At 42.1% G+C, this 23,984-nt stretch overlaps 1 protein-coding gene across 2 annotated transcripts; it reads left to right on the forward strand.

Annotated features, from left to right (window-relative positions):
- Window positions 1–4,751: 4,751 nt before the first annotated feature.
- Window positions 4,752–23,192, forward strand: ASB9 (ankyrin repeat and SOCS box containing 9). Of its 2 annotated transcripts, XM_051795051.1 has the most exons (8): window positions 4,762–5,565; window positions 12,418–12,497; window positions 13,638–13,745; window positions 14,640–14,790; window positions 15,356–15,490; window positions 16,416–16,607; window positions 19,932–20,097; window positions 21,260–23,192. In XM_051795051.1, exons 1-7 carry the CDS (start codon window positions 5,472–5,474, stop codon window positions 20,054–20,056), a joined length of 885 nt encoding a protein of 294 aa, XP_051651011.1. In that variant the 5' UTR covers window positions 4,762–5,471; the 3' UTR covers window positions 20,057–20,097; window positions 21,260–23,192. The 2 variants fall into 2 exon arrangements, with proteins under 2 accessions (XP_051651012.1, XP_051651011.1); XM_051795052.1 differs by lacking the exons at window positions 19,932–20,097; window positions 21,260–23,192 and adding an exon at window positions 18,157–18,509 and having other exon boundaries at window positions 4,752–5,565.
- Window positions 23,193–23,984: the final 792 nt, after the last annotated feature.

Below are 23,984 nucleotides of genomic sequence, written 5' to 3' on the forward strand. Positions count from 1 at the left end.
TTACAGTTTGCCAAATGCTAGCAGATTGTGACAAAAAAACCCCACCACAGCTCTCAAGTATTAGGTTGAGACTTTTGCTGTTGCTACACCTACTGACTGCTTGCTGGCATGTACTTGTCACATGAGATATTTCACCACACTATTTACCTGGCAGTGTGGACACACCAGGATTGCACCCCATGAGACAGGACAAAAAAATACCAAGAAAGACTTGAAATCACTTTGAATCTTCAAAATTATTTGAAAAAAACCAAAAAAAAAAACCCAAAGAAAACCTAAAAACCAAACCAAAAAAAACCCCAAAACCAAAACTCAAGCAAACCACTAACTTTCAGGGTTTGGATTCTTTTTACCTGTACTGTAGTGTATGTTTTAAATGTAGTTCAGATAGCAACGCCAAGATATATTTTGTAATATATGAAGATGCTTATGTAGATGTTCACTGAGAGACAACTGGCATGAGATGATCAAAAATGGAGTGTTGCTGCTTTTCTCTCTGTGAGGAGAATGCCCCTAATCCTCTCTTTTCCACAAAGAAAATACAATAAACTTGTGTGCAAGCTCTCATGCAAAGTTTGTCCTTTCCATGGGAAAACTTGGTGCTTCTGCACATCTGCAAGGAGTTAAAGCATCGATCTGGGTGCTACTGACACCAAGGGGTGTTTGCTACTTTCTTCAGGGTTTATTTTGCTTTGATTTAGAGCCTCTCTTGTTAAGTAAAATGACCATCCTGCAGAAGGGAATAATTACTTACAGCGGTCTGTGTGGTCCTCAGTCAGGCAGATGGAATATTTGCAAAGGGAAGTTTCTGTGAGGGTGAGAGGAAGGGAAATGAAAACATTTCATGTCAGAAAAACTGTAAGAGAAGGAAAGCCTCTGGAGGAAAGATTTGATTTGAGGAAAGGAAATAGGGGTAGAACTGGACAATATTATCAGTTTCTCCAAAGGGGAACCTCTTCACTCTGTGTCAGCTCAGAGACTTCACAGCAGCTTTCCAAAGGAAACCCAGGTACCTCCGGAAATGACGCCAGTGATTTAATACTCCTGTGGGCAAGTTCTGTCAGATTTAACTGCTATGATTTAAAACATGGCTGTCCCAGATGTTTGCCTTGCTCCTTGGTTGGAAATTACTGCCTTAGAGGAGAATGTGGCATGTGCTAGTGTCTCAGGGCTCAAGTTTACAGGGTGGAGAAAAACCTTTTACAGGTTTTTGAACTTACATGAGGGACTATGTACTGAGACAGTTGTGGCATCAGTTTGTGGCCAGTGCTGCCATCCCTTGTTTACAACATATTGGGTAATCTCTGCTGAAAGTGAGGAGCCAGGCAGGGAGCGACAGCTTAGGCTGATGCAGCTAAATCTGTCTGAATTGTCTGTCAAAACCCTCCTCTCTGAGGTGTAGGCACTCCAAAGTCAAGGTCTGGGGGTTCAGGCACTGGACAATGCTGGCCTTCATCTGCACTGAAGATGTTTCACCCTGAGGCACCCGCAGGCTGTGCAGAACAAAGCGTATGACAGCACTGAGGGGTGATCAGAGCTGGGACATTTGGCTGTGAATTTAGCCATGTTTTTAAGGTGGGTTTCAGCTGACTGTATATACACACCTACATCTTTGGTCTTCATTTAGGGTTCCTTTATAATTAGTGAAGGCTTACTCTAAAGGCCCAACATCTAAAACAGGTAAGATGAATCATGGTCTGAAAATGGCTATATTTCTTCATTAGCTGTGAGGAAAAGCTAAGATTTCTGGCTCTAATTCTAAAGTTAAATTGAACAAATCCTAAGTTCTGTGTCCAATTTTCCAAACATATTCTCTAACTCTGTGGTTTTCATCCTCAGAAACCAATGCTGAATTTGCTTGCCAAGACAGATTTACCATCAGTGCATTTTCACTTTTGCAGAATATTTATGCTATTAATAATAAAAATTGTTATACAATTGCTGTGCACAATTTAAAAACTGATTAGCAAGTGGAAGAAAAAAATCAAGGTAATAGAACATTTCATTGAATTACTTACAAGAATTACATTTTTGAAGAAGAATGCAAAAAGGTGATTCCATTTATAAGATATGCTGTAAACAGAAAAAGTAATATTAAGTGTCATAGGTTCCACTTTACTGTGTACTTTTATCCACTGAGGATGTTTGCATTTGAATAATAGGAAAGTGATTTCTCCAACCTGTCCTTGAACACTTCCAGGAATGAGATATCCACAATCTTCCTGGGCAACCTATTCCAGTGCTTCACCACAGTCTGAGTAAAGAATTTCTTCTTAACATCTAATCTAAACCTGCCCTCTTTAATTTTAAAACCTTTTCCCCTTTACCTGTCACTATCTGCCCATGCAAAACGTCCCTCTCCCTCTTTTTTATAAGCCCCCTTTAGGTACTGGAAGGTTACTACAAGATCTCCCCAGAGCCTCCTCTTCATGTAGATCAACCCCAGCTCTCTCAGCCGCTACGTGTGTTATAATGAAGGGCTTAGGAGCCTCACATTATGATTTCCTCACTGCCCATACTGTTGTGGGAAAAATCAACACAAATAGAAAGGAATGCAATGGTGAAATTCATAAAAAATAAGATATTTCTTTCTTTTTTGCTCTTTTCTCTGTGTGATTAATTACCTCTTGTGCCTCTACTACAAACTCAGTTAGCAGAATTTAAAACTAGACTCCTTACAACTGTAAAAAGTACCAACCTTGTTAATGTATGTGACACAGAAAATTGCTGAAAGATGAAATCTGGACAAACAGAAAATAATTCTTCAACGAGAAGTTGTGCATGTGCTAGAGAGAGGCTGTGGTGGGCTCCACACAGGACAAATGCAAAGGGTAGGGAAACACAGGAACCTTCATTTTCACAAACTGTGAGAAAAAAAAATTATGGAGCTGTGATTTGAAAATAAGGTTTTACTCACCATGGGTGAGGACCACAAAAGCATTTGCAGATGTGGCAAAACCTGGGAACTGAGCTGGCAATACTATTCGAAAAGAGAGAGCAGGAGCCATTGTTTCCTTCAGTTCTTTGGGATCAGCTTGAAACCAAGTAGACCATCTTGTTCCCTAATAAGTGCAGATAAAACTGCACTTTTCTGGGTGTTGGCAAAGGTGTTCACTTCTAATAGGGCCCTTTGCAGGTACTTTTCCTGTCCTTCTACCACGTGATGTGAGAAAGTTGGTTTTAAGTGAAACAGGAGATGTAATTTGTTACATATATATATATATACACACATACACATAGTATGAAACAAATCCCTGATGCGGGCAGAGCTCCCTGCCCCACCTAAATCCTAATGGTCAAAGGGACCTGTGCTGGCATCCCTCTGCACTGTCCTAACCCTGCAAAGATATCTGTGCAAGAGTAGAAATGTAAAGGGGTCAGAGGCCTCCCTTTCAGAAAGGGTGTTGAAGGGTAGGGACATCTGCTTCCATGGGAAGGGATGCAAGCTCATTGGCCCTGTTAGGTGCTCTGTGCAACCTTACCAGCCTCCAGGAAGAACAGGGAACAGCTCATCTGTCAAAGCACAGGTTTGTGTAACAGTGTGACCAAAATATATGAAACCAATAACAAATTATGAAAGTGATTACTCTATCAGTCAGCAGGTCTCTTGGTCAAAGCATGAAGTCTCCCTGTCCATGGGTGACTAGGCAGTAAGGGATTTCTGTCTTGTAGAATCCTCCTTACTATTGTTGAATTTAAAGCTCTTAACTAATACATCTTCACTTATAACCCTATCATTGCACATTTGGATGCACATGCTGACTCCTTTTAGTGGTGGAATTGCTGACATTTTTGGTAATATTGCTAAAGACATGATTATACATAACATGTGGCAACCAAGCCACTAAATTCAAGTAACGTCAAAGGTGAAAATTAGTTTTTCCACTCCTTTTACATTTTAATCAACAAAACTCATACTTACACCACTTTCTCCATTTACACATTTTTCCCACAACAGTTCTAATGTGGAAATTTCAATGGCTAGGACACAAATGTAATTGCCAATCAGATTGAAGCATCAGCTCGCATCTAGCATGTGGGGCCAAACCGAGGAGGCAAGAGATTTTCAGCAGGGAGAGCCATGGAAAGGGCTGGCCCTATCCTCACCCATATCTCATCAGCAGTTGTGCACCAGCTTGTGCCCACCTTGCTTTCAAAGATTTTCCATTGGCAGGTTTTGGGGATGATGTTCAGCTGCTGCTTGCACCTTTTAACATAGCTGATTATTTTTAAAGATATGGATAAAGAAATCCTAAATATAATTCCAGATCTCTTGCATGTGTTACAGATAGGAATAAAAATGCAACCAAATTTCTTGGGCTCAGAATCCGACTAGCTTTAACAAGTTTGAATCCCCACATACACAAACACAGATTTTGCTTTTGTAGCCAGACAGAACAAAACCGGAAATGTTTACATGGTTTAGACATGTGCATGGAAGTTCTGCCTAATTGCACTTGCACACAAATGGGCAAATATTCAGTGACAGGAACAGGATTTTGTGCTTGTTTTTGGGAAAAGAAAAAATTTAGGAAAGAAAAAAGTGCAAATAGAGGTGATCTGTGAGAACAGAACTTCAACAAACAGACCCAGAGAAATGAGGCGAAGGTCCTCCTGAACAAATATTGCAATTTTTTTGCTAGTAGAGTCATGATGGTTTGTTTAGACTGAGAAATTGCTTAAAAATAAAAGGGCACTGCTTAGATACAAAACTCCTGGTATGACTGTAACTCAGTAAAATCAATTGAAGAGGGGAAATAGACACAAGTCCACATAGGGCTGCAATTTCCACTCCGCACAGACAGCACAGGGCCTCCAGTGGGAAGTGCAGCTCCCCAGACATGTGGTTTCAATATCTGTAGAATACGCAGTGATCACTGCTGTGCAGCAGGCGATCAGCTCTCCCTTTCTTTCATCCTGTTAGGGCTTGGCAGACAAGATGGGTGGTTTTGTACAGCGTGCTGTGTCCAGGGAGGTGCACAGCAAAGTTTCCTGCACACAACTTTCTGGGGAGCGGTGCAGATCTGCGCACTCGTGTCTCTGCGGGTTTTCTTTGCAAATCCCCTGCAGGCAGAGTTTGCTCAACTAGTTGAACTAGCTCTTTCTGTCTTGTTTTTTTTGGCAAACTAAGAATTTCCTTCCTGATAAAAACTGACTGCGGGCGCCCCGATTGGGTGTCGTGTTGGAGAGGATGTGACATCAGGCACATCTCTCGCTTTGCTGGATCGCTGGCTGCTGACCAGGGCAGTCAGGGAGCTGCTTCGTTAAATCCCAACCCAGGTACTCGAGTTTCTGCACGGAGTGCTGCCGGCACCACGTCCCGGGCTGCTGCAAAGTCTGTTTGACTCAAGCGTGCTGAGTCTGCTTCATAGATCACTCTGACCGCTGGGGGCTCACCGGGGACGATGGAATTTGAACTCTGGAGACCAACCACAAAGTGAAAAAACAGAAATTGGACAGACAGAGCTGAGATGGATGATGAGAGAACAAATCAAAATGCCATCAAATTGCAAGCAGTTGGAGGCCAGGCGTCTGCAATGTCTCCATCAAACCCGCTGATGAGGGGTAAGTAACGCTCCTACCCCACCACAAGCCTTCAACTCTGCCGGAGGCGGCAAAGGACAGGGTCAGCCTGCAGTCATGTGCTGCTCCCTATGTCCAGCTTCAACAGGTCCACAATCAGTCCCACAAAATGCTGTCATGCCTTTGCACTTTGGAAAGGATTTTTAAAAAGCTATTTCTACTCCGTACTGAAATTTTGGTTGGGTTTTTTGTGTATCATAGAAAAGGGTATTTGACTCTACTGCAGTTTGTACAAGCAGAAACAAATGCAGCATTTGAACCACAGCACACTGAAAAGCAAGTGGCAATGTGGCATATTTGACTTAAATTAGTGCCAGCTGGAAGCTCTCAGCACTGGCTCAGTTCTTCTTTTCTTTTTCTTTCTTTTATTTTTAATTTTAATTTTTTTCTTTTATTTTGTTATCTTTCTTCTTCTTTTCCCTTTTTTCCTTTATTGCATTGTTTCTCCTTTTCTTTCAGATGAGCAAACCTAAGTGTTTTTGTCCAGGCTGAGCCACCAACCCTGGTGGGTTCTTCTGCAATGGCACTGTGATCAGTTGTGACCAATGCTGTTGGGGTCACATAACAGCAAACAGTTATTCAGACAAATGGTCTCACTCTAATCACTGCTCTGTGTCTGGACCAGAGCCACTGAAAATATGGCATGATGAAAAAAAGACAAGTAATTTATAACTTCACATAACAGTTTAGCTGGTCCTGTTCCACATAGCTGTTTCTATGAAGTTACTCCTTCATCTAGTGGTGACTGTAGAGGGAAAGAGGCAAATTAAGAAAATGTGACTTCACGCTGTCCTCACTCCTTTCCTGGGCTGTTCAGGATGCTTCCACTCATACTAAATTGAAAGTTAAGACCATAAAACCACAATGCACAGTTGATCAGTCTATCTGCTGTGTAGTCTGCCTTTCCTCATGTGTGTCATATGTGTGCATCCTGAGGCTGGAGTGGGAGGGAAGGGACAGTTATGTTATTAACAGTATGAATTGAACCAGGACCACATTGGAGATGAGCTCCAGCAAAATGGAGGCTGGAAGGAGGGGATCCCCTATGGTGCACTGCTGGACACAGATAATTTGGTCCTTTGAAAATCAGGGTTCAGTCCATTCCTCTTGTGTTCACCTGTCAATAAGCTCTGCTGGCAACTTCCAGCCGGAATGTATTTGGCTCAGGCAACATATATCACAAACTTTAAGGGATGGTCTTTGCATATGAAAAATACCATTTTTAGTGCTGTTCTGTGTAGTGCCTTTGTGTCTGCAAATATGTATGCAAGAGCATACCTTCACTGAAAGGACTTCAGAGTCCCTTTCAAGCTGCACCATGCGTGACGAGTGTGGAAGGAAACCAGCCAGGGACAGGCACGGAGGGTGCAATGCCCTCCATGTGGTCAGAGGCTGGAAGAAGTAACTTCATCCATCATTACAAAAAACAGTGCTCTAGAAAGATCCAGTGAAAGCTCTGTTGTCCACAGGGAGCAGTCAGAATTTGCATGGTTGTGTGGTTATTACTATAAAACTCCCTCTGTATACACCACCCTGCCAGTGTCACATGCCCAAATGATGGCAATGCAATCAAATATGACCAGGGGTTTAATGTGACCTCTGGTCTGGCTGGAATTTCCTGCGGTGAAAGGGAAGCTAGGTGACCCAATGCCACTGAAAGCCAGTGGGATTGGGATGTCTAGATGCTGAACTACTGTCTTGGTAACAGAAAAACAATCTGGACCATCCACACAGCAGAAACAATGCAGGGTCTAAGGACTGATGATATTTTCTATTCTCTGTCTTTTCCACCTTTCTTTCTCTCCTTCCTTGCTTGGTCTGGGCAAAACACAGCTGTTATATTCTACCCTGTACTCCATACCAAGGTGTGCTGTGGGAGTGGGAGCTTGTGGAATTCTGTTGTAGCTTGTGAGCCAGAACCTTTGAGAAGTTTATTGTGGGAGTTGAGAGCTTATTGAATGTATTGTAAAAATGAAGGGCTTGTTTTGAGAAGTGTATTGTAAAGTGTTAGCTGGCACTTTTTGAGTCTAAACAGTGGGCTCATTTCCAGAATTAAGGCGACTGTACAATAAAGCACAAGAGCTCCCTGACACATGATTTGGTGTATTTGTTCAAACTGACAAGAATTTACAACAGACATCATACCCCTGACTGGTGGGTCGTGACACTTGTCCAGAAGGCTGATGTGAGGGTCACTATCAGAAGTCTCACTATAATCCAGGAAAGCTTCATCTACCACCTTCTTGTCATCTCTAAGGTGAAGGACCCTGAGGGGAAGCCGTATGAGGAGTGGCTGAGGTCACTTGGTCTGTTCAGGCTGGAGAAGAGGAGACTGAGGGGAGACCTCAATACAGTTACAATTTCCTCATGAGAGGAAGAGGAGGGGCAGGCACTGATTTCTTCTCTCTGGTTACAGGACTCGAGGGAATGGCCTGAAATTACATCTGGGGAGGTTTAGGTTGGATACTGGGAAAAGGTTCTTCACCCAGAGGGTGGTTGGGCACTGGAACAGGCTTCCCAGGGAAGTGATCACACCACCAAGTCTGACAGAGTTCAAGAAATGTTTGGATGATACTCTCAGGCACATGGTGTGACGCTTGGGTCTGCCCTGTGCAGCGGTAAAGGTTGGACTTGATGATCCTTATACCCATAAGGTATACTGCTTCCAACTCAGCACATTATGTGATTCTGTGATTCTGTGATTCTGTGACTGGGGTCTGACTCAGCTTGCCTGTGGACTAAGGTGGGTAAATTTCAAATTATTGTCTCTCTGTGAAAGAGCAGTTGTACATTATTTTGGCAATCTCAAATCTTTGTTCCAGCGGCAGTACATACCGTGAACACAATGTGTCACCCATGTTCACTGGTCCTGCTGCTTCACAGGCAGCTTTAGAGGGCAGAAGGTTTTGAACACTTTCCCAAAAGTCAGTAGTTCAGAATTTTGAAAGACCATGGCCAGCTGGAACTGGCAGTTCCTTAGGCCTTAATCAAATATAAATACTGATCATTTATATTACTGGCAGTGTGCCTCCTGTGCTGTGTAGAAGAGGGATGTGAGATATGAAAATCCACTGCAGCCTCCCTCCTCTTCTAGGCAAGAAACACACATTCCGGCTGGGAGCAGGCAGAAAACAGAAATTTTGTTGTTTGCCAAAAGGTGATGCCCTTGGTGCAGAAGCTGGGGGAATTTGCCTTCCCTTCTGGAGGGTTTGCCTCCCTGGTATTGCTTCAGGGTGGAGGTGTTTGCTGCAGATGGAGATAGGGCAGGAGAGACATCAGCTTGGGGCCGTGCAGTTCATGGCTGCAGATCTGGAAGTACGCCGTGGCAATTAGTCATCAGTCATCAGACCTCTCTGCAAGGTATCTGAGGCTCACGTGGAGGATTCCATAGCACTCCACTTCCATCTAGAATAAAACTCTTGGTTCCTCTCAGTATAGAACTCCCAGCTGGATTATGTGTTAGCACATACCTCTTTGTTTTCCACTAACATTTATTTTTGATGCTTATATGGTCAATCTTTCAGTTCATTGTTACAGCTTGGCAAAATTACATGCTAATGGTCAGTCCGCAAATGATCTGGCTCTTTTTAGTATCAGTAGACAAATAAGGGCTGAATGGATAAAATCTGCACATAGATATATCCCTCTTTGTAACCAGAATGCTGACATGATGATATAACAAGTCGGTAGATTGCACAAACCCCTGCCTATATTTGTTTGGCCAAAAAAAGATCAAGTTGCAGCTCAGAAAACTTGTTCTTCAATCTAGATTTTTAGACTTTCTATAAACATACTTCCCTTACAACTCATGCAAATTGGGCAATGGCATTAGTTTCTAAATGGGACAAAGCTTTTTACAGACCTTGGAAACACAAACAACAGTAATACAGGCAGGATAAGCAAGAACAACAGCGCAGCCAGATAAGAATCATTTTGACACACATCACTTTAGAGTAAAGTTATTTTAGTCAGTTAATTCTATGCTTTAATAATTGTAGCAGTTTGGCTACCCTTATGAGACCAGAACTACAGCTTCTGGAATTGGCTGTCCATCTGCTAAAGCAAAAGGATGTTTCTGAACTTATTGAAACTATGTGTCTGTTGTGGGACATGGCCCATGGAACATAGAAGGAGGCAGGCAGAGCTCAAATGAAGCTAGTAACAAAAATTACACATTTCTTTAGAAGCTAATTCATGGAGTCATAGTATAGTTTTGGTTTGAAGATACCTTTAATGTCCCTGCAATGAGCAGGAACACCTTCCACCAGAGCAAGATGCTCAGAGCCTTGTCCAGCATGATCCTGAATGTTTCCTCTCTGGGCAACCTGTTCCAGTATTTCACCGCCCTCAATGTAAGAATTTTCTTTCTTATATCTAGTCAAAATCTAACCTTTTCATTTAAAACCTTTACCCCTTGTCCCCTTGTCACACCATGCCCTGCTAAAAAGTTTCTACTCATCTTTCTTATATGCCTGTTTAAGTACTGAAAGGCTGCAGTGAGGTCTCCCCAGAGCCTTCCCTTCTCCAGGCTGAACAATCCTGAATCTCACAGCTTTTCCTTAGAGGAGAGGTGCTCCATCCCTCTGATCATTTTTGAAGCTCTCCTGTGGACCTGCTCCCACAGGTTCATGTCTTTCCCATGCTGAGAACCCCAGTGCTGTATGCAGTATTCCAAGTGGGATCTCATGAGAGCATAGGGGCAGAATCACCTGCTGGTGATGCTGTTTTTGATGTAGACCAGGATATGGTTGACATACTCCAGCCTGTATAGATACCAGGTGTTGCCCCAGCTGAGATGCAGCAGCTTGCACGCACTTGACCTTGTGGGACCTCATGAGGTTTTTATGGGCCTACTTCTTGAGCTTGTCTGGATCCCTCTGGATGGCATCCCATCCCTCAGGAGTGTCAACTGCACCACTCAGCTAGATGTCATCTGCAAACTTGTTAAGGGTGCACTCATTCCCTCTCTCTATGGCTTGATGAAGACATTGAATAACGCTGGTCCCAGTGCAGATCCCTGAGGAACACCACTTGTCACTGATGTTCATTGGGACATTGAGCCATTGGTCACTACCCACTGAATGAGACCATCCAATCAACTCCTCATCCACCAAACAGTTCACCCATCAAATTCATCTCTCTCAAATTTAGAGAGAAGGGTGTCGTGGAGAATCACGTCAAAGGTCTTACAAAAGTCCAGATAAATGACATCTGTAGCCCTTCCCTCGTCCACTGATGTAGTCACTCCATTGCAGAGGGCCACTAGGTTGGTCAGGGAACTTATATACATCACCCAGATTTCCTGAGTTCATTCCTCTGTTCATTTCAAGTACTTATAATCATTGGGGTGGACATGAAGTGGCTCAAAATGTTGTATTGTCATAGCAGAAATATCCTTTTACCTATATGAACAACTACTGCACAGAGTCTTGCAAGAATAACTATAAATCTATAGCAGACTTTTTGCAGCCACAATGCCAGCAAAAGTCACCCCCCCCACCTAACATAGTTATGCAGGCAAAGATTTCTGTGTCTGATGAACAACATATTTCAGATACCACCATCTTCATGTCACCATTTACATAGGTGCAGAATTTTTCAATTGCAGACACATTTTAAGCCTTAATATACTAGATCTCATCTTGTTTAAATTTGTGCTCCTTTGCTGACCACCCTTGAAGGTGAGAGAGCAATAGCCCAACAGGCTGGGAGATGGTTGACACAGTTGGTCATCACCTCTTTACAGCACACCATGGCATAGTCACAAGGGGCAAGACACTGGTTGTGAGAGGTTCAGGTCTCCCATGCATGGTCATACCTGAGACGAGATCTGTGAATCTTGTATGAGCACTGACATCATCACCTTATCTGTAAAAGTTATTTTAAAGAATTATGGTGGCTTATTAGGATTTTTTTGCTGAAGGTGGACTTCTCGCTGATAAGCATTCCATTCCATATATGTAGTCTAGTATAATCCTGAAAACCTCAGCAACTCATCCAGCAAATCAGTCGTTGGGGTTTTCTCTGTAGTTAGTGGAAGGAGAGTGGGACATCTTCAGAGAGCAGCAAAATGTGTTTCCAAAAGAAGTTAGGTAAAGTGCCCTCTGGAAATGCTTCCCTTCCTTCCCAGGGGGAACCTGGGCTATTGACATAGACCAGGCACTGGGTTCTGAGTTGTTGAATGCTGAAGGAGGTAAATATCTCCCAGAGGGATTATTGCTGTCAGCTGGCTCTGAGCGATAAAATCTGTAATACTGAAGATCTTCTATTAATATTTACATTGTATATATGTTCTGTACCTCACTTTGTGGTTTCAATAACACAGAAAACACAGCTATTACTTATAATGCACCACTCACACCAAACACTGAATACTGAAAGGCAAAATTAATAGGTAACACAATTTACCTCTTTGTACTTTGGTACCTTCTCTTGCTAAGTACTGACCCTAGCCCAGCTCTGAGCAGGGGTAAATGCCTGGGCAGCCATACTCTCTTCAAAAGTTCTTTTGAGTTAATTGGTAAAATGTAATGAGTTCATGAAAGCAAAGGAACTGGAAATAATTGAAAGAGAGGGACAAGTTCAGCCAGAGTCAGGTGATGTTCTGCAAATCCCTCTCCAGTCTTCTGAAAGGGAGTACAGCTGCTCAGTGCAAACACAGGATGAGTTAAAAACACACTCAGAGAGAAGTCATTCTTATCTGTCTCCCTCCCAGCAGCTGCTCCAAGGAAAGCCTAGCAGGTCAAATAAATAAAATAGAAGAAAGGTCACAGAGTTGAAGTAAAGTATGCTGATGGAGTTCCTAGCCTTCTTCCTGTCTTTCTTTTTATACAGACTTTGTTTCAGACTGGTCTCCTCTACATGAAGCCTCTATCCGTGGGCGTCTGCTTACTGTGAAGAAACTCATTGAACAGGTACTCCTCCACCAGGCTGATGTGGTCTCTGCTGGGTTTGTTCAGTGGTTGGATGCGATCTGTGCTTTACTGTGAAACTTCCAGGGTGAGAAAATCATGCTGACCAGACTGCAGTGAAATTTCTGTGTAGCAGGTTTTTTTCCCAGTTCCTTGCCCAGCACAAGCTCTGTGCACTAAGCTGATGATGCATTGACCTATCCAGGGTGATACTTTAATTCTGGTACAAGTAATGGGAGCCTTGTTACCAGGATCTCTGGATGGCTGAGGGATTCCCTCTGCAGCTCCTGTGTCTGTGAGCAGCTTTTGGTGCCCCATTTGGGGGACAGCTCTGGACTCATCTTAACCTGTGCTGAGGTTTCAATTCATCCACTCACACATTTGTTTCTGAAGTGCCCGAGGGTATCCTGGGGTCCTGCTGCTGCTGCAGAAGGATAGGACTAGGGAGAAGTGATTTCTGAATGTCACCACTTCATTTCTTTGAAATCCTTGAATTTAGCTAGTGGAGGAGTTGATGGAAAGGGAAAGGATATTGGACTCTTCCAGCTTAACCTTCTGAAGCCCTTGCTAGAAACAAAAGATCTTGTAGAATGAAACCAATGGTTTCTAATATAGGGACTGGCTTTCCTTCAGTGGGTGCCTTGCTGCAAAGGGCAGAAAACACTTCAAGAGCGTTTCTGGATTGGACCCAGTCAAACAACCGAAGACTCAGTGGGCAGGAGGTCAGAAGGCTTAAGCAGTGATATAAAAAGGCAGCAGTCACAACCCTGCCAAGAGCAATTTTTTGTATTTTTTATTATTATTATTCATTTCATATTTTGCTATTCATGGTGTACTAGAAAAAAAATCATGCTGAGTTCATAACAGGATGTCTGTATTGTGCCACTGGACAGTCCATTACAGCTTTCTGTGCTGATTAGCAGTGTGTAGAAAAGACCTCTTGTATGCTGTGCCAGTATCCACTCCAGCCAAAGCATCACAAGTATCTGCTTACTTTTTGAGATAAGAAGCTACAGGCAGTTGAGGAAGTCTGATTACATACAACTTTAAATCCAGAAAGGGGTTGTTGTTGTTGTTGCTATTGTTGTTCTGTATGGGCCTTTTGGTAACTGGTTGTAATGATTTTTTCTGTTATCTTATCAGGGGAGTGATGTTAACCTTGTTACAGCGGACCAGGTGTCTCCTCTCCATGAAGCCTGCCTAGGGGGTCATGCTGCTTGTGCCAGTGTCCTATTAAAACACGGTGCTCGGGTGAGTACATGATGGACAGGCTGTTGTCTCTAGTGTTAGTATGTTGTATTACCACATTTTAATGCTAAGTGATGCCATGGCAGCATATCACTGTGATTTACACTCTGTACTTACCTCTGCTTAAGGTACTTATGTAAAATGCACTTCTTTACATAGCAAACCAGAAAGCACGGACATAACCAACAGGTATTAATGTTCTTTAGATGAAGATGCAATGTTCTCATAATTTACAAGAGCAAGTGGAAGTTCATCTTGCAAAGGGTTTATAATCTCTCAGCAGTTAAGGGTGTATTTTATTTTCTGCACACATTAATCTCATTGGTATCAACATGCAGAGTCTCAAGTAGAGGTGTAGAACTGCTGGGATCAACTGATAATAAAATGGAAAGAAAATAAAAACAACATGCAAGCAAAATGGTGAAATGGTGTCTCATGGTCACTACTTTTGAAGCTAATGTCAAAGTTGACTCACGCATATACTACCTTTTAGTTTAAAATTTAAAAAAAAATGTAAAACAAGTAAAAGAAGGAGAGTGCTGCACACTTTCAACCAGAAATGCACAATTTCAGGAGAGAGCTTTGGGCAGGTGTGTTTCAGCTGAGATGACTGAGAAATGGGCACACATTTAACTTGATAACTCCCAAGAGACTCTGGAGTGGCACTGAGTAAGTATATTTTTTGCAGGAGAGGTTTAGGTGCAATTTTAAAAAGTATATTTTTAATGATCATGTTAATAAAAAGTCATAATCTTCAGAAGCACCAGGGAGTTTTGGCACAGAATTAAATAAAAAGTATTGAGAATCCTATTGCCTTATGAGAAACTAGATAATTGTCATCAGTTTTGAAATAACAAGAAGACAAATAAAATGCCTGATTGAGTTATTTTCCCCCAGGTGAATGGAGTGACTGTTGACTGGCACACTCCTTTGTTCAGTGCTTGTGTCAGTGGCAGTGTGGCTTGCTTGAATTTATTGCTGAAGCATGGAGCCAGCCTACACCCACCCTGTGATTTGGCATCCCCCATCCATGAAGCTGCTAAGAGAGGTAACCTCACAGGCATCAGCCCTCTTTTCCAAGTTGCTAGCAATGTGTTGAGGTAGAAGAGAGAGATAAAGATAATTTTCTCAGTTTGGGTCATGTAAAATGCCTTGCTAGTTGGTCTCACATGAGGGGTGCAGTTCTTCCCACCCCTACAGCTTATCAAGGGCAGGTCAGCTCAGTGTCAGATCCTCTGAGTTCACATGGTGACACCTGGAAGGGGATGCATTATCCAAGTCAGCCACCTAAAATGTGGACATTTGAAGGAGAAGTCTGACTATCTTCAAAAGCAGTGGAGAGAAACACAGAGGGATTAATCTCATCTTCAGTAGACATCTGAAATGAATCAGATAAAATCAGATAAAATATGAGGCCTTTAGCCTGTTTTGCTGTGTGGCTGTGCAGCTCCTGTTCTCCAGGCTGGATACACTGGAATGGATGAAAGTATTACACTACCACCTCTTGACAAAACATTGAATCTTTGCCAAACTTCACCGTTGCAACAGAGAATTTGCTGGGGAAAAAAAAAGTCTGATCTCTCTGAGTTGACTCTTCCTTTATCCCTTTTAAGGTCATGTGCAATGTGTTGAACTCCTTGTGTTCCATGGGCTAAATATAGATCACAACATCAAGCATCTGGGTACTCCACTTTATGTAGCTTGTGATAACCAGCAAGTGAACTGTGCCAAGAAGCTGCTTGAGTCAGGTAAAAATAAAAATAAAGAACGGTGTACTTTTGTTTCCTGCAACAGCTATCTTTGGATTATCTTTGCCTCAAAGACCTCCTTTGGGACCTGGAGGGGTTTCACTCCTAATGGCAGTCCTGGGTTGAATGTGGTAGTAGGGTGACCAAGATCTTCTTGACCCAGGAACTCAGCTTTACAACTTCCAACAAAATGATAGTTGATTCTGTATTTCACATGACTGATGGTGTCCGGACCTCTTTTCTCAAGAAGTCAAATATAACTTAATCTAAATATTAAAGGTTTGCTGCTATTTTCTTTTTTTCTGATAGTTTATTTTTACTACCTCCTATATATAGGAATGTGTACTATAAAAACATTATAAATGGTTTTGAATTAGCTCTGCAGCTCACCCTTCTTAAGGTGTTTTAGGAACCATTATTCCAGAGTAACAAGTGGGGGAATTCTCATCAAGGATGCTTATACCCTCTTCTACCAAGGGCCTCTAGAACTTTTCCATCTTTACATTTTTTACCCAATAGATACTTTGGTACTTGGGGATTCCACCAGCTTAAGCCTCCAGTACAGAGCACATTGAAACCTTGCATGTATATTGAGGGATGGGGAGTAAAGGTGGGACATAGGTGGAGCTATGCCTTTGTCCTGCTTCAAGATATCCACGAACTGGGCTGTGGATGAAGGACTTCCTCATGTACCATTCCTCTGGGATCATTTTCTTAGTCACAACCCCACTGCTCCTCAACCACTGTGAGTTGTGCATGTGCAAGTTGTAGTACCAAGCCCAAGCATAAAGCAGTCCACCTCTACCTGGATGCTACATCATTTATGTGTTATTCGGAGCAGTAGCAGCTAGAACAGTAAATGGAAATAAGCTACTGTGTAGTCATTATTCTTTGACATTATTCTTTGTCATCTGTTGGTGTTCAGGAGCAAATGTGAACATTGGCAAAGGCCTGGACTCCCCTCTGCACGTGGCTGCCAGGAATTGCAGTGTGGAGCTGGTGACGCTGCTGATGGACTTTGGAGCAGACATTTGGGTGAAGAACGCTGATAACAAGAGGCCGATGGAGCTGGTCCCACCTGGCAGTCCTGTGGGCCAACTATTCCTGCAGAGAGAAGGTGCCCCTTAGTTCTTGTTTTAGTTAGGGAAAAACTATGCAGACTGTTGCAAAAGGCTATGCTATTCCAGGCTACTAACACCAAAAAACCTTGAATAACTAAGTTTGCCTCTGTTCCCTGGCATAGGGACACTATGTTTTCTAGTGCCAGAATATAGTGGCTCTCTAACAGTGGTTATGGCAAGAATAATAACCCATCTTGAACCTTTGGATTGTGAATCTACTGCATTGGGGAGCAATCTTATGGAGCTTGCAATATAATGAGTAATAGTGTTTAGGGTGAAAAAAATAAGCAGAACACTCCTTAGAAATTAATGGTAGCTTTTTCTCATTACATAAACCAGTGAAGTTAGGGAGGATCTCCCAGTTCCTTTGTGTCTGAGATGGGAGTAGAGCCAGGAGTGTTCTCTGGAGCAAATGCAGGCAGCAAACCACCTCTGATGGGAGTTGAGGATAACCAGTGAGTGCGAGGACTGGCATCTTTGGTTATACAGTCAGTTTTACACTGGATATTGGTCTCAGCACAAACGTATAAATGCAGATTTGCAACCAGAAAAATTTTAATGTGTGTGATAATAAAAAAAGTATATCGAAGAACTTATTTTCTAGTTCTTTGTGCTAAACTTTGATTCTTGGGCCAAGTTCTTACACAGATGCAAAAGTATCTTTAAAATGAAAGACTATATTATTTTACTTTTTTTGAGTGGGCATTAAGGAAAATTGCGCAGGAATGATATAATGAATATATATATTTATATACATTTAAACAATAGGCTTTTTTTAAAGGCCAACACTACATGCTGAATAATCTAGCAGTATAATCACAAACTTCAGGAAGTATCTATTTTGTATATGTAAATTAAATAGTTCCAGGTAATTTTATTTTATTGATTATGAATTCTTTAATTAATTATGGAGAGAAATGTTACTTGCCATTCTTGAGGGAAATTAGACTAAGGTCTCTAGTGTCTACTTATTTTTGTATACTTGTCTTCTTTAGATTTTTTCTCAATCATCAAGCTATACACATTACTAAATAACCTGGATTTTCAATGTTTTAAACAAGTTGATGATGGTGTGGTCCATGACTCTATTATACCAGTTACATGTTGATGTGATTGTTGCCATGGAGAAATTTACACCAAGGTAGAACTGGAATAACAAAATGATGAATCAGGCCCTGCTTGAAATAGTAACAGGAAAATAATAGCATGGAAGCAACTGCGTTGTCCATGTTATGCATGAGCAACGGATATTTGGTTTCCCAGCCTAATCTATGGCGCACAGAGTAGTGATCTTTCTGAGTTCCAACCCCTGCTCTGCTTGACTCCTGACTCCCATGGCACTGTGTGTGTCCTGTTTATTTGAGATAGAAAAACAGGCACACCCTGTCGAGCTGGCCCGAGAAACTCTGCTGACAGCTCAGGCAGTAAGGAACTTTTTTAAGTGAAACTCAGCAATCAAAATCAGAAACAATAAATACCTGAATGGATTTTTTTCTGTGGAATAGTGTTTTGCTGATGTTCTCCAACATGCCCTTCTCTGAGTAGGGTCATGCCTGAAGGACAGCTGATATCTGACTTCCTTGGCTGGCTGAATGCAATCTGGAGAGTGGTGCAAATACTACCCGTCTTGTTTCACACAGAGGTTTGGAAATGTGCTGTGGGGATCATTCACCCCACCAGCCTCACGACCCCTCAGCACCAGCTGATTCTCCCCTGCCCTGCCCCCAAGCATGGCTCCTCTCCCCCCACACCCCAGATGCTGGGGAACAGGAGCCCCCCAGTCCATGGCTGGGCAGGCTGCAGGGAGTGTGTTCTGCCAACAGAGATAAGCTGGTGAGTGTGCTGACCCAGTTGCCTTCCCAGAGCAGATGTGGTACATGTTGTGGTTTCCCTTCCCACACCTTCACCTTCTGGAACACCTCACACTCTCCTTGCATTGTAGGGAGGGTCCTACGTGTGGGTGGGAGCTAATGATCCAGAAAATGTGCTGTGTTTTTGAAGAGTATGCTTGTGCTTGCTAAATATTTTCCAGTGTAGTGTCATGGCTTGTGTTATGATAAGTCTTCATGTTTTGGGTTTGGTTGCTTTTTCTTTTAATGGAAGCTTTTTTTTTTTAAATGTGAGGTTTATAGTCACATTTATCTTTGGGATCAGAATGGTGAAGTACAAGTGCACTGTTACAGTGCAATAGTCAGTTTAACTTGCCCCATATCGGCTTGCCTTATTTTGTACCCAAGAACAGGGTAACTAAGTCACATGCTGACTCCTAGCAGAAGGGTGCAGCCCTTTGCACAGTCTTTTGGTAGCACAGCAGTTTTCAGCCCTGGAGAGCTGTTCAAAATGTGGTGTCCTGCATAAGGGAAGTCTCAAAAGGTGATCAAAGCTGCGACCTCACTGCATTTTTGCTGTGGCCTCCCTTCCTTCCCACTGCACGGCACTCCTCTACCAGCACCAACACTTCAGCTCTCAGAGCATGGCTGTCTCAGCTGCCAGGCAGGCAGGCAGGCATGGGCGAGTGGCACCTAAACTGTCCCCTCCCAGCTCACTTACCTCAGTCTTACTTTCTGCAGTGTCTCTTCTTATCTCTTCCCCACTCCCAGCATCCAGCCCCCACATCCATGCCTGTCCTTCTTACCTGCCCTCCCACAGTCCTCTGCCACCCTCCACACTGTGGCCCCTGTGCAAATGATGCCCTGGGGGGATAAACACTGACAGGTACAATAGTTAAAACTTCACATAGGATCTACCTCTTCCTGAAAAAGATGAGTGACCCAAACAAGTGTATTATGGGTGTACAATAAGTGTATTATACTTAGATTTTTAAAAAAGTGACAAAGATTCTTCAGCAGGACTTGCATTTATCAACATGGGACCAGTTAATCTCGAAGTTTAAATAAAGAATTGTATAGTGTTTCTTTTGCTATGTGTTTGTCACTGTTATGAATTACATCTCAAGAAGGTAGTGGACTGAAAATTTGGATCTCACAGGGAAAGTGAGGGAAGGAAGGACTTTTAAGGTAGTATCAATCATAGACAACACAAACTGCTTCACACTCGATCAGCTTAAAAGGAAAGGCTGATGCTGTTGATGCTAATTGCAGCTGTATAATGACAGAGTGGATTACTCATGGGCTGGACTGCTGGTTGGCTGATGTCCTTTGGTGGGTGAAGGTTTGGCTTTTCACTGCTGAATGTAAAAACCTGGTGAGAGGTGGGTTGCAAGAGGTGGAGAGAGCAGTGATGCACAGCTACTGTTTCAGTTTTATAATTTTGACACTGTAAAGCCATGTATGTAACTTTTTCCCTGCCTCTTTCTACAGGGCCACTGTCCTTGATGCAGTTGTGCCGCCTGTGCATCAGGAGGTGCTTTGGATACAAGCAACATCAAAAAATAACTGGACTTCTCCTCCCAGATGAGCTGAAACATTTCCTTCTCCACATTTGAGCCTTTAATATTCAAAATGGTGCCTTTAACAACACAGCAAGGTTTGTTGACTCTTTTTTCATCACTGGTGTTGCTAGTGTCTGCAATGTTAAATTATGGCAATTTCTGATCTCTAGTAAAGCCTGGGTCCAAGAAGCACAGGACTTACTGACTTGCTCAGTCCTCGCTGCCGTCACTCCCACCAAATCCATAATTTGGAAAAAAACAATCCTGCATGGTTGCATGGTGAATCTTGGAAATGTAACTTGAGAACCCCCTTGAAAGCATAGAAAATTAACATTTTAAAACAGATCTGATTCTCTGGCACAGTTTCAGAGGTCTTGTGGTTGACAACCCCCAGTCCAGCACTAACAGCACTTCACTCATATGTTAAGCACACTAAAGAGTAAGCAGAGCTCACGAGCCTGTCATCTGTGAGGGCTGAACCCACACCAGTGTACAGGTAAGGAAAGAGAACCGAACTGAACCTACTTGCCAAACAAGAGAGGCCCTCTGGCAGAAGTTATTTATTTTCTAAGGATATCACACTGCAAACAGATAAGCACCAACCAACAATCATCTGCATTTAGGCCAGAATCTGAAATAGGCATTTCTGCCATGGCAGCAAGTAGGTCAGTGCTGATGGCAGCTTCCTACAGTGCAATAATAGTGAGGGCAGAGCTTTTAATCATCCATTAAAATCGCTTATTCGTGATACTTTGAGACATAAAAGAGCTACACTTCAGAACTACACATTTTGTCCTTGTAGCATATTATTTTTCAAGGACACAGGCTAACAGGCTATCAGATGCAGGCATCGAGTGCCTCCCTTTTTTGCCCTGAAAATTAGGTGATATTTCCTAAGCATTTTTCAGCATGCATCAGAAAAACAACAGCTTCTGTCCCCTTTCCCCACCCAAGAAAAGAGATCATCTTAGGAGTGAGATAATCTTTTTTTTCTTGGAGAGTTGCTACCTCATAGAATTTTCCATGGGAGTGGTAATAATAACACCTCCAATGTGTGGTCATAAAACAAACAATGAAAATACCGAAATTAAAATCCATTCCAAAATAAAAAAATAGTGGACAATTTCTGCCCCCTGTTCAGTTGCTGAGCAGCTGACTCAGTGTATGATATATGTGGTTCTTATTCCACTGAGGTTATAAGAACACATATTCCCTCCAGCTAAACTTTAACACTGGGCATTTTTCTTTCCCTTTCAGAAACAGGTCCTGCTGCCACAAACCAAAGAGAAGTTATGACCACTCTATGCTCTCTTGGGTGCTCCCCTGGAAATATCAGCTGCCTGATACTTGTGGGAGCAAGGATGAGGAGACTCCGACTCTTCTTCCCTCTTGAGCTTGCCCTGTTCCTTTTTGAGCTGTGAACCATGGTGCATCTGCATCGCCTGAGAGCAACAGTGTACCCACTGCCTCCCATGATGGGTTGCCACCACATATTCCCTGTGTTGGAGGGGCAGGCCATGCACTTTGGTGCTTCTGGAGATCCTTTTCTTTTTCATTTCACTGTGGAGCACTGTAAGAGTGGGCTGGGTGTGCAAAAAGTGTGATGACATCGTTAACACTGGCAATGACATATGCAGAGTCCTCATCTCATAAGTGGAGAGACTGGCAGCCTTCAGACACACCAAAGCTTATTTTGATGTTTACCACTGTGCCAGTGTGTGTGGTGCCAGCCTACCTTTCACATATGGGAAGTTAAAGAGGAGGGATCAAATACTACCTTGGATGCTGGTATTTGATGTAAATTACAATTCAAATCCTTGTCTGGACAACATGACTGCTGGCTGTAGGTATCCAGTATGATATTTGATTCCTTTGTGCTGATCAGACACAGCACAGTTCTGTTGGTTTTGTGGGACACTAAATCATACCCTAATGGGACAAAATGACAAAACCAGTTATGTCTGTAACTACCCTGGTGATAGAGACACTTGGAAATGTTCATTTATCTGACCCAATTCATCACACATATTTGAGCCATGTAAAAATTAACTGGCTGGTTTAAGATGGCCTTCTAAATTATTTCCCTCCTACTGGGGAAATAGACATCTGTCTTTGCAGAGGTTGAATAGAATAAACCTATTCATGATGAAGGCTGAATAAACCTATTCATGAAAATAAAGGCATCTTGAATGGGAAAGGTGAATCCTTCTAAAATCAGTATCTTAAACCAAATCCCCTGTTTAAGCTGAACAGGCTGGGAACGGACAATGAACCAGTGCTTAAATATTGAAGATTAAAGTGTGAAGAATCCTTGCTTTGGTGACACATTGGAAAGCTGAAGATTCATCTTATTATATTTGAGATGATGGAGAAACATTCTTTTTACATACCAATTTTATCTTTTACCTTTAGACATCTTATTTTGTAACTTCAGCCAATGGGTTTATAGGAGTAATGCTAATATCAGAAGAAAACTGCTCTGAGAATGTGATGAGAGTGTTGCTTCCAATTTGATTTTCTTCTGGAAATTTCATGATATGACACTGTTTACTTGAATTTTCTCTGACCAGGTGTAATTAGGATGAATTCTGTATGCTCAGCTTGTATCATCTCGGCATATTTGCTTATTTATTTTCATAGAAACTGTGATCAACACTGGTGAATTATAGCTTTATGCATCAACACTTATCCAGTTATAAACTGTAAAAGTTGTACAAGATGCAAACTGAATAAGCTCATTATAGGTGAGGTTTGAATTTTTTTTCTATATTTGAAACCATTCAAAATGTAATGCAGAACTTGAATGATTGTCAGGAATATATTCTATCAGATTCTTTCCTGTTGTTCTAATAGCAGTTTAACAGTAATTAAGTTTCAATTTTGTAGGCTATTTTCTCAAAAAATAAATGGTTTATACTCTTTTGTTTGTTTTTCACTTGTTTTTTAAATGATAGACCTAATTTTGTGGATTGTCTGATACTGTGGAATTTTGGACTGAATTATAACTGTTTGCAATCCTGCATACAAGTGGTAGTGTACAGAATAGTTCCTTTAAATAGAACAATAACAAAGATAAGACTAAAATGCAAATACTCTGCAAATGTTGCATTTTGCTGATGTTTTAAGGTGGAGCTGGACTCTGGCAATTTCTTTTCTGCTCACTTGGGGGTTAGTGAAAAGGAGACAGATTTCATAGAGTAGGAAAAGATGTGAATTAAGATGGTCCCTGTCTAAACTAAAATTTGTTTTGATTTGTTTTTTTGTTTGTTTGTTTGTTTGTTTAAACTGATTTTCATCAATTAGTTTCCTCTGCTGCCTCAGCAGAAGGCACATGTAATGTTCTGGGTGCCATTGTGTGTGTCTACACTACAGGAACCCTTTACTGCATGTGAGGGTGTGGAGATCCCTGTATGGTCATAAGTCCAACAGGTGTCTGTCAGTTGGGTACACTGTGGGGCTGAAGAGATGTGGAAGGGCAGTAATTCTCTCTCCATCAGATGCATCTCTGGGAGTCCCTGCCCACAGAGTCTGGCTGACAGAGAGAGGACAGTGCCAACAAATCACTTTACATGATATTGCTTCTGCTGGATACAGAGCTGCTTATGAAAACTGAAACTAAACAACCAACACCTCAACAGAATAAAACAACAGAAAAGGATCTTTTTTTTAATTGAAATATATCTGATGCAACAAATCATTGCAAAGTTGTTTTGGCTCTACAGCAGTTGCTATGTGGGATCAGACATGGACCAGGACTCAGTTCTTCATTTTGCATTTGTGCAAAGGTCCACAACTGCCCTGCCCATTTCTTGTAATTTCACATTTTCTCTTACCTGGAAACCACAGACATCCTAATCCAATAAGTGTAACATACAGCTTTTCAGAGTATGCAGAAAATGTCCTCTTGCTGTCCACTGACATGAATTTGTTTCGGGATGACTGAGAAGGAAATAAATTTTACTTTACTAGCTTAGCAAAATGA

The sequence above is a fragment of the Manacus candei genome, unplaced genomic scaffold (assembly GCF_025592945.1).
Source record: "Manacus candei isolate 608988 ecotype Guabito, Panama unplaced genomic scaffold, ASM2559294v1 h1tg000041l, whole genome shotgun sequence".
In the NCBI taxonomy this organism is placed as follows: domain Eukaryota; kingdom Metazoa; phylum Chordata; class Aves; order Passeriformes; family Pipridae; genus Manacus; species Manacus candei.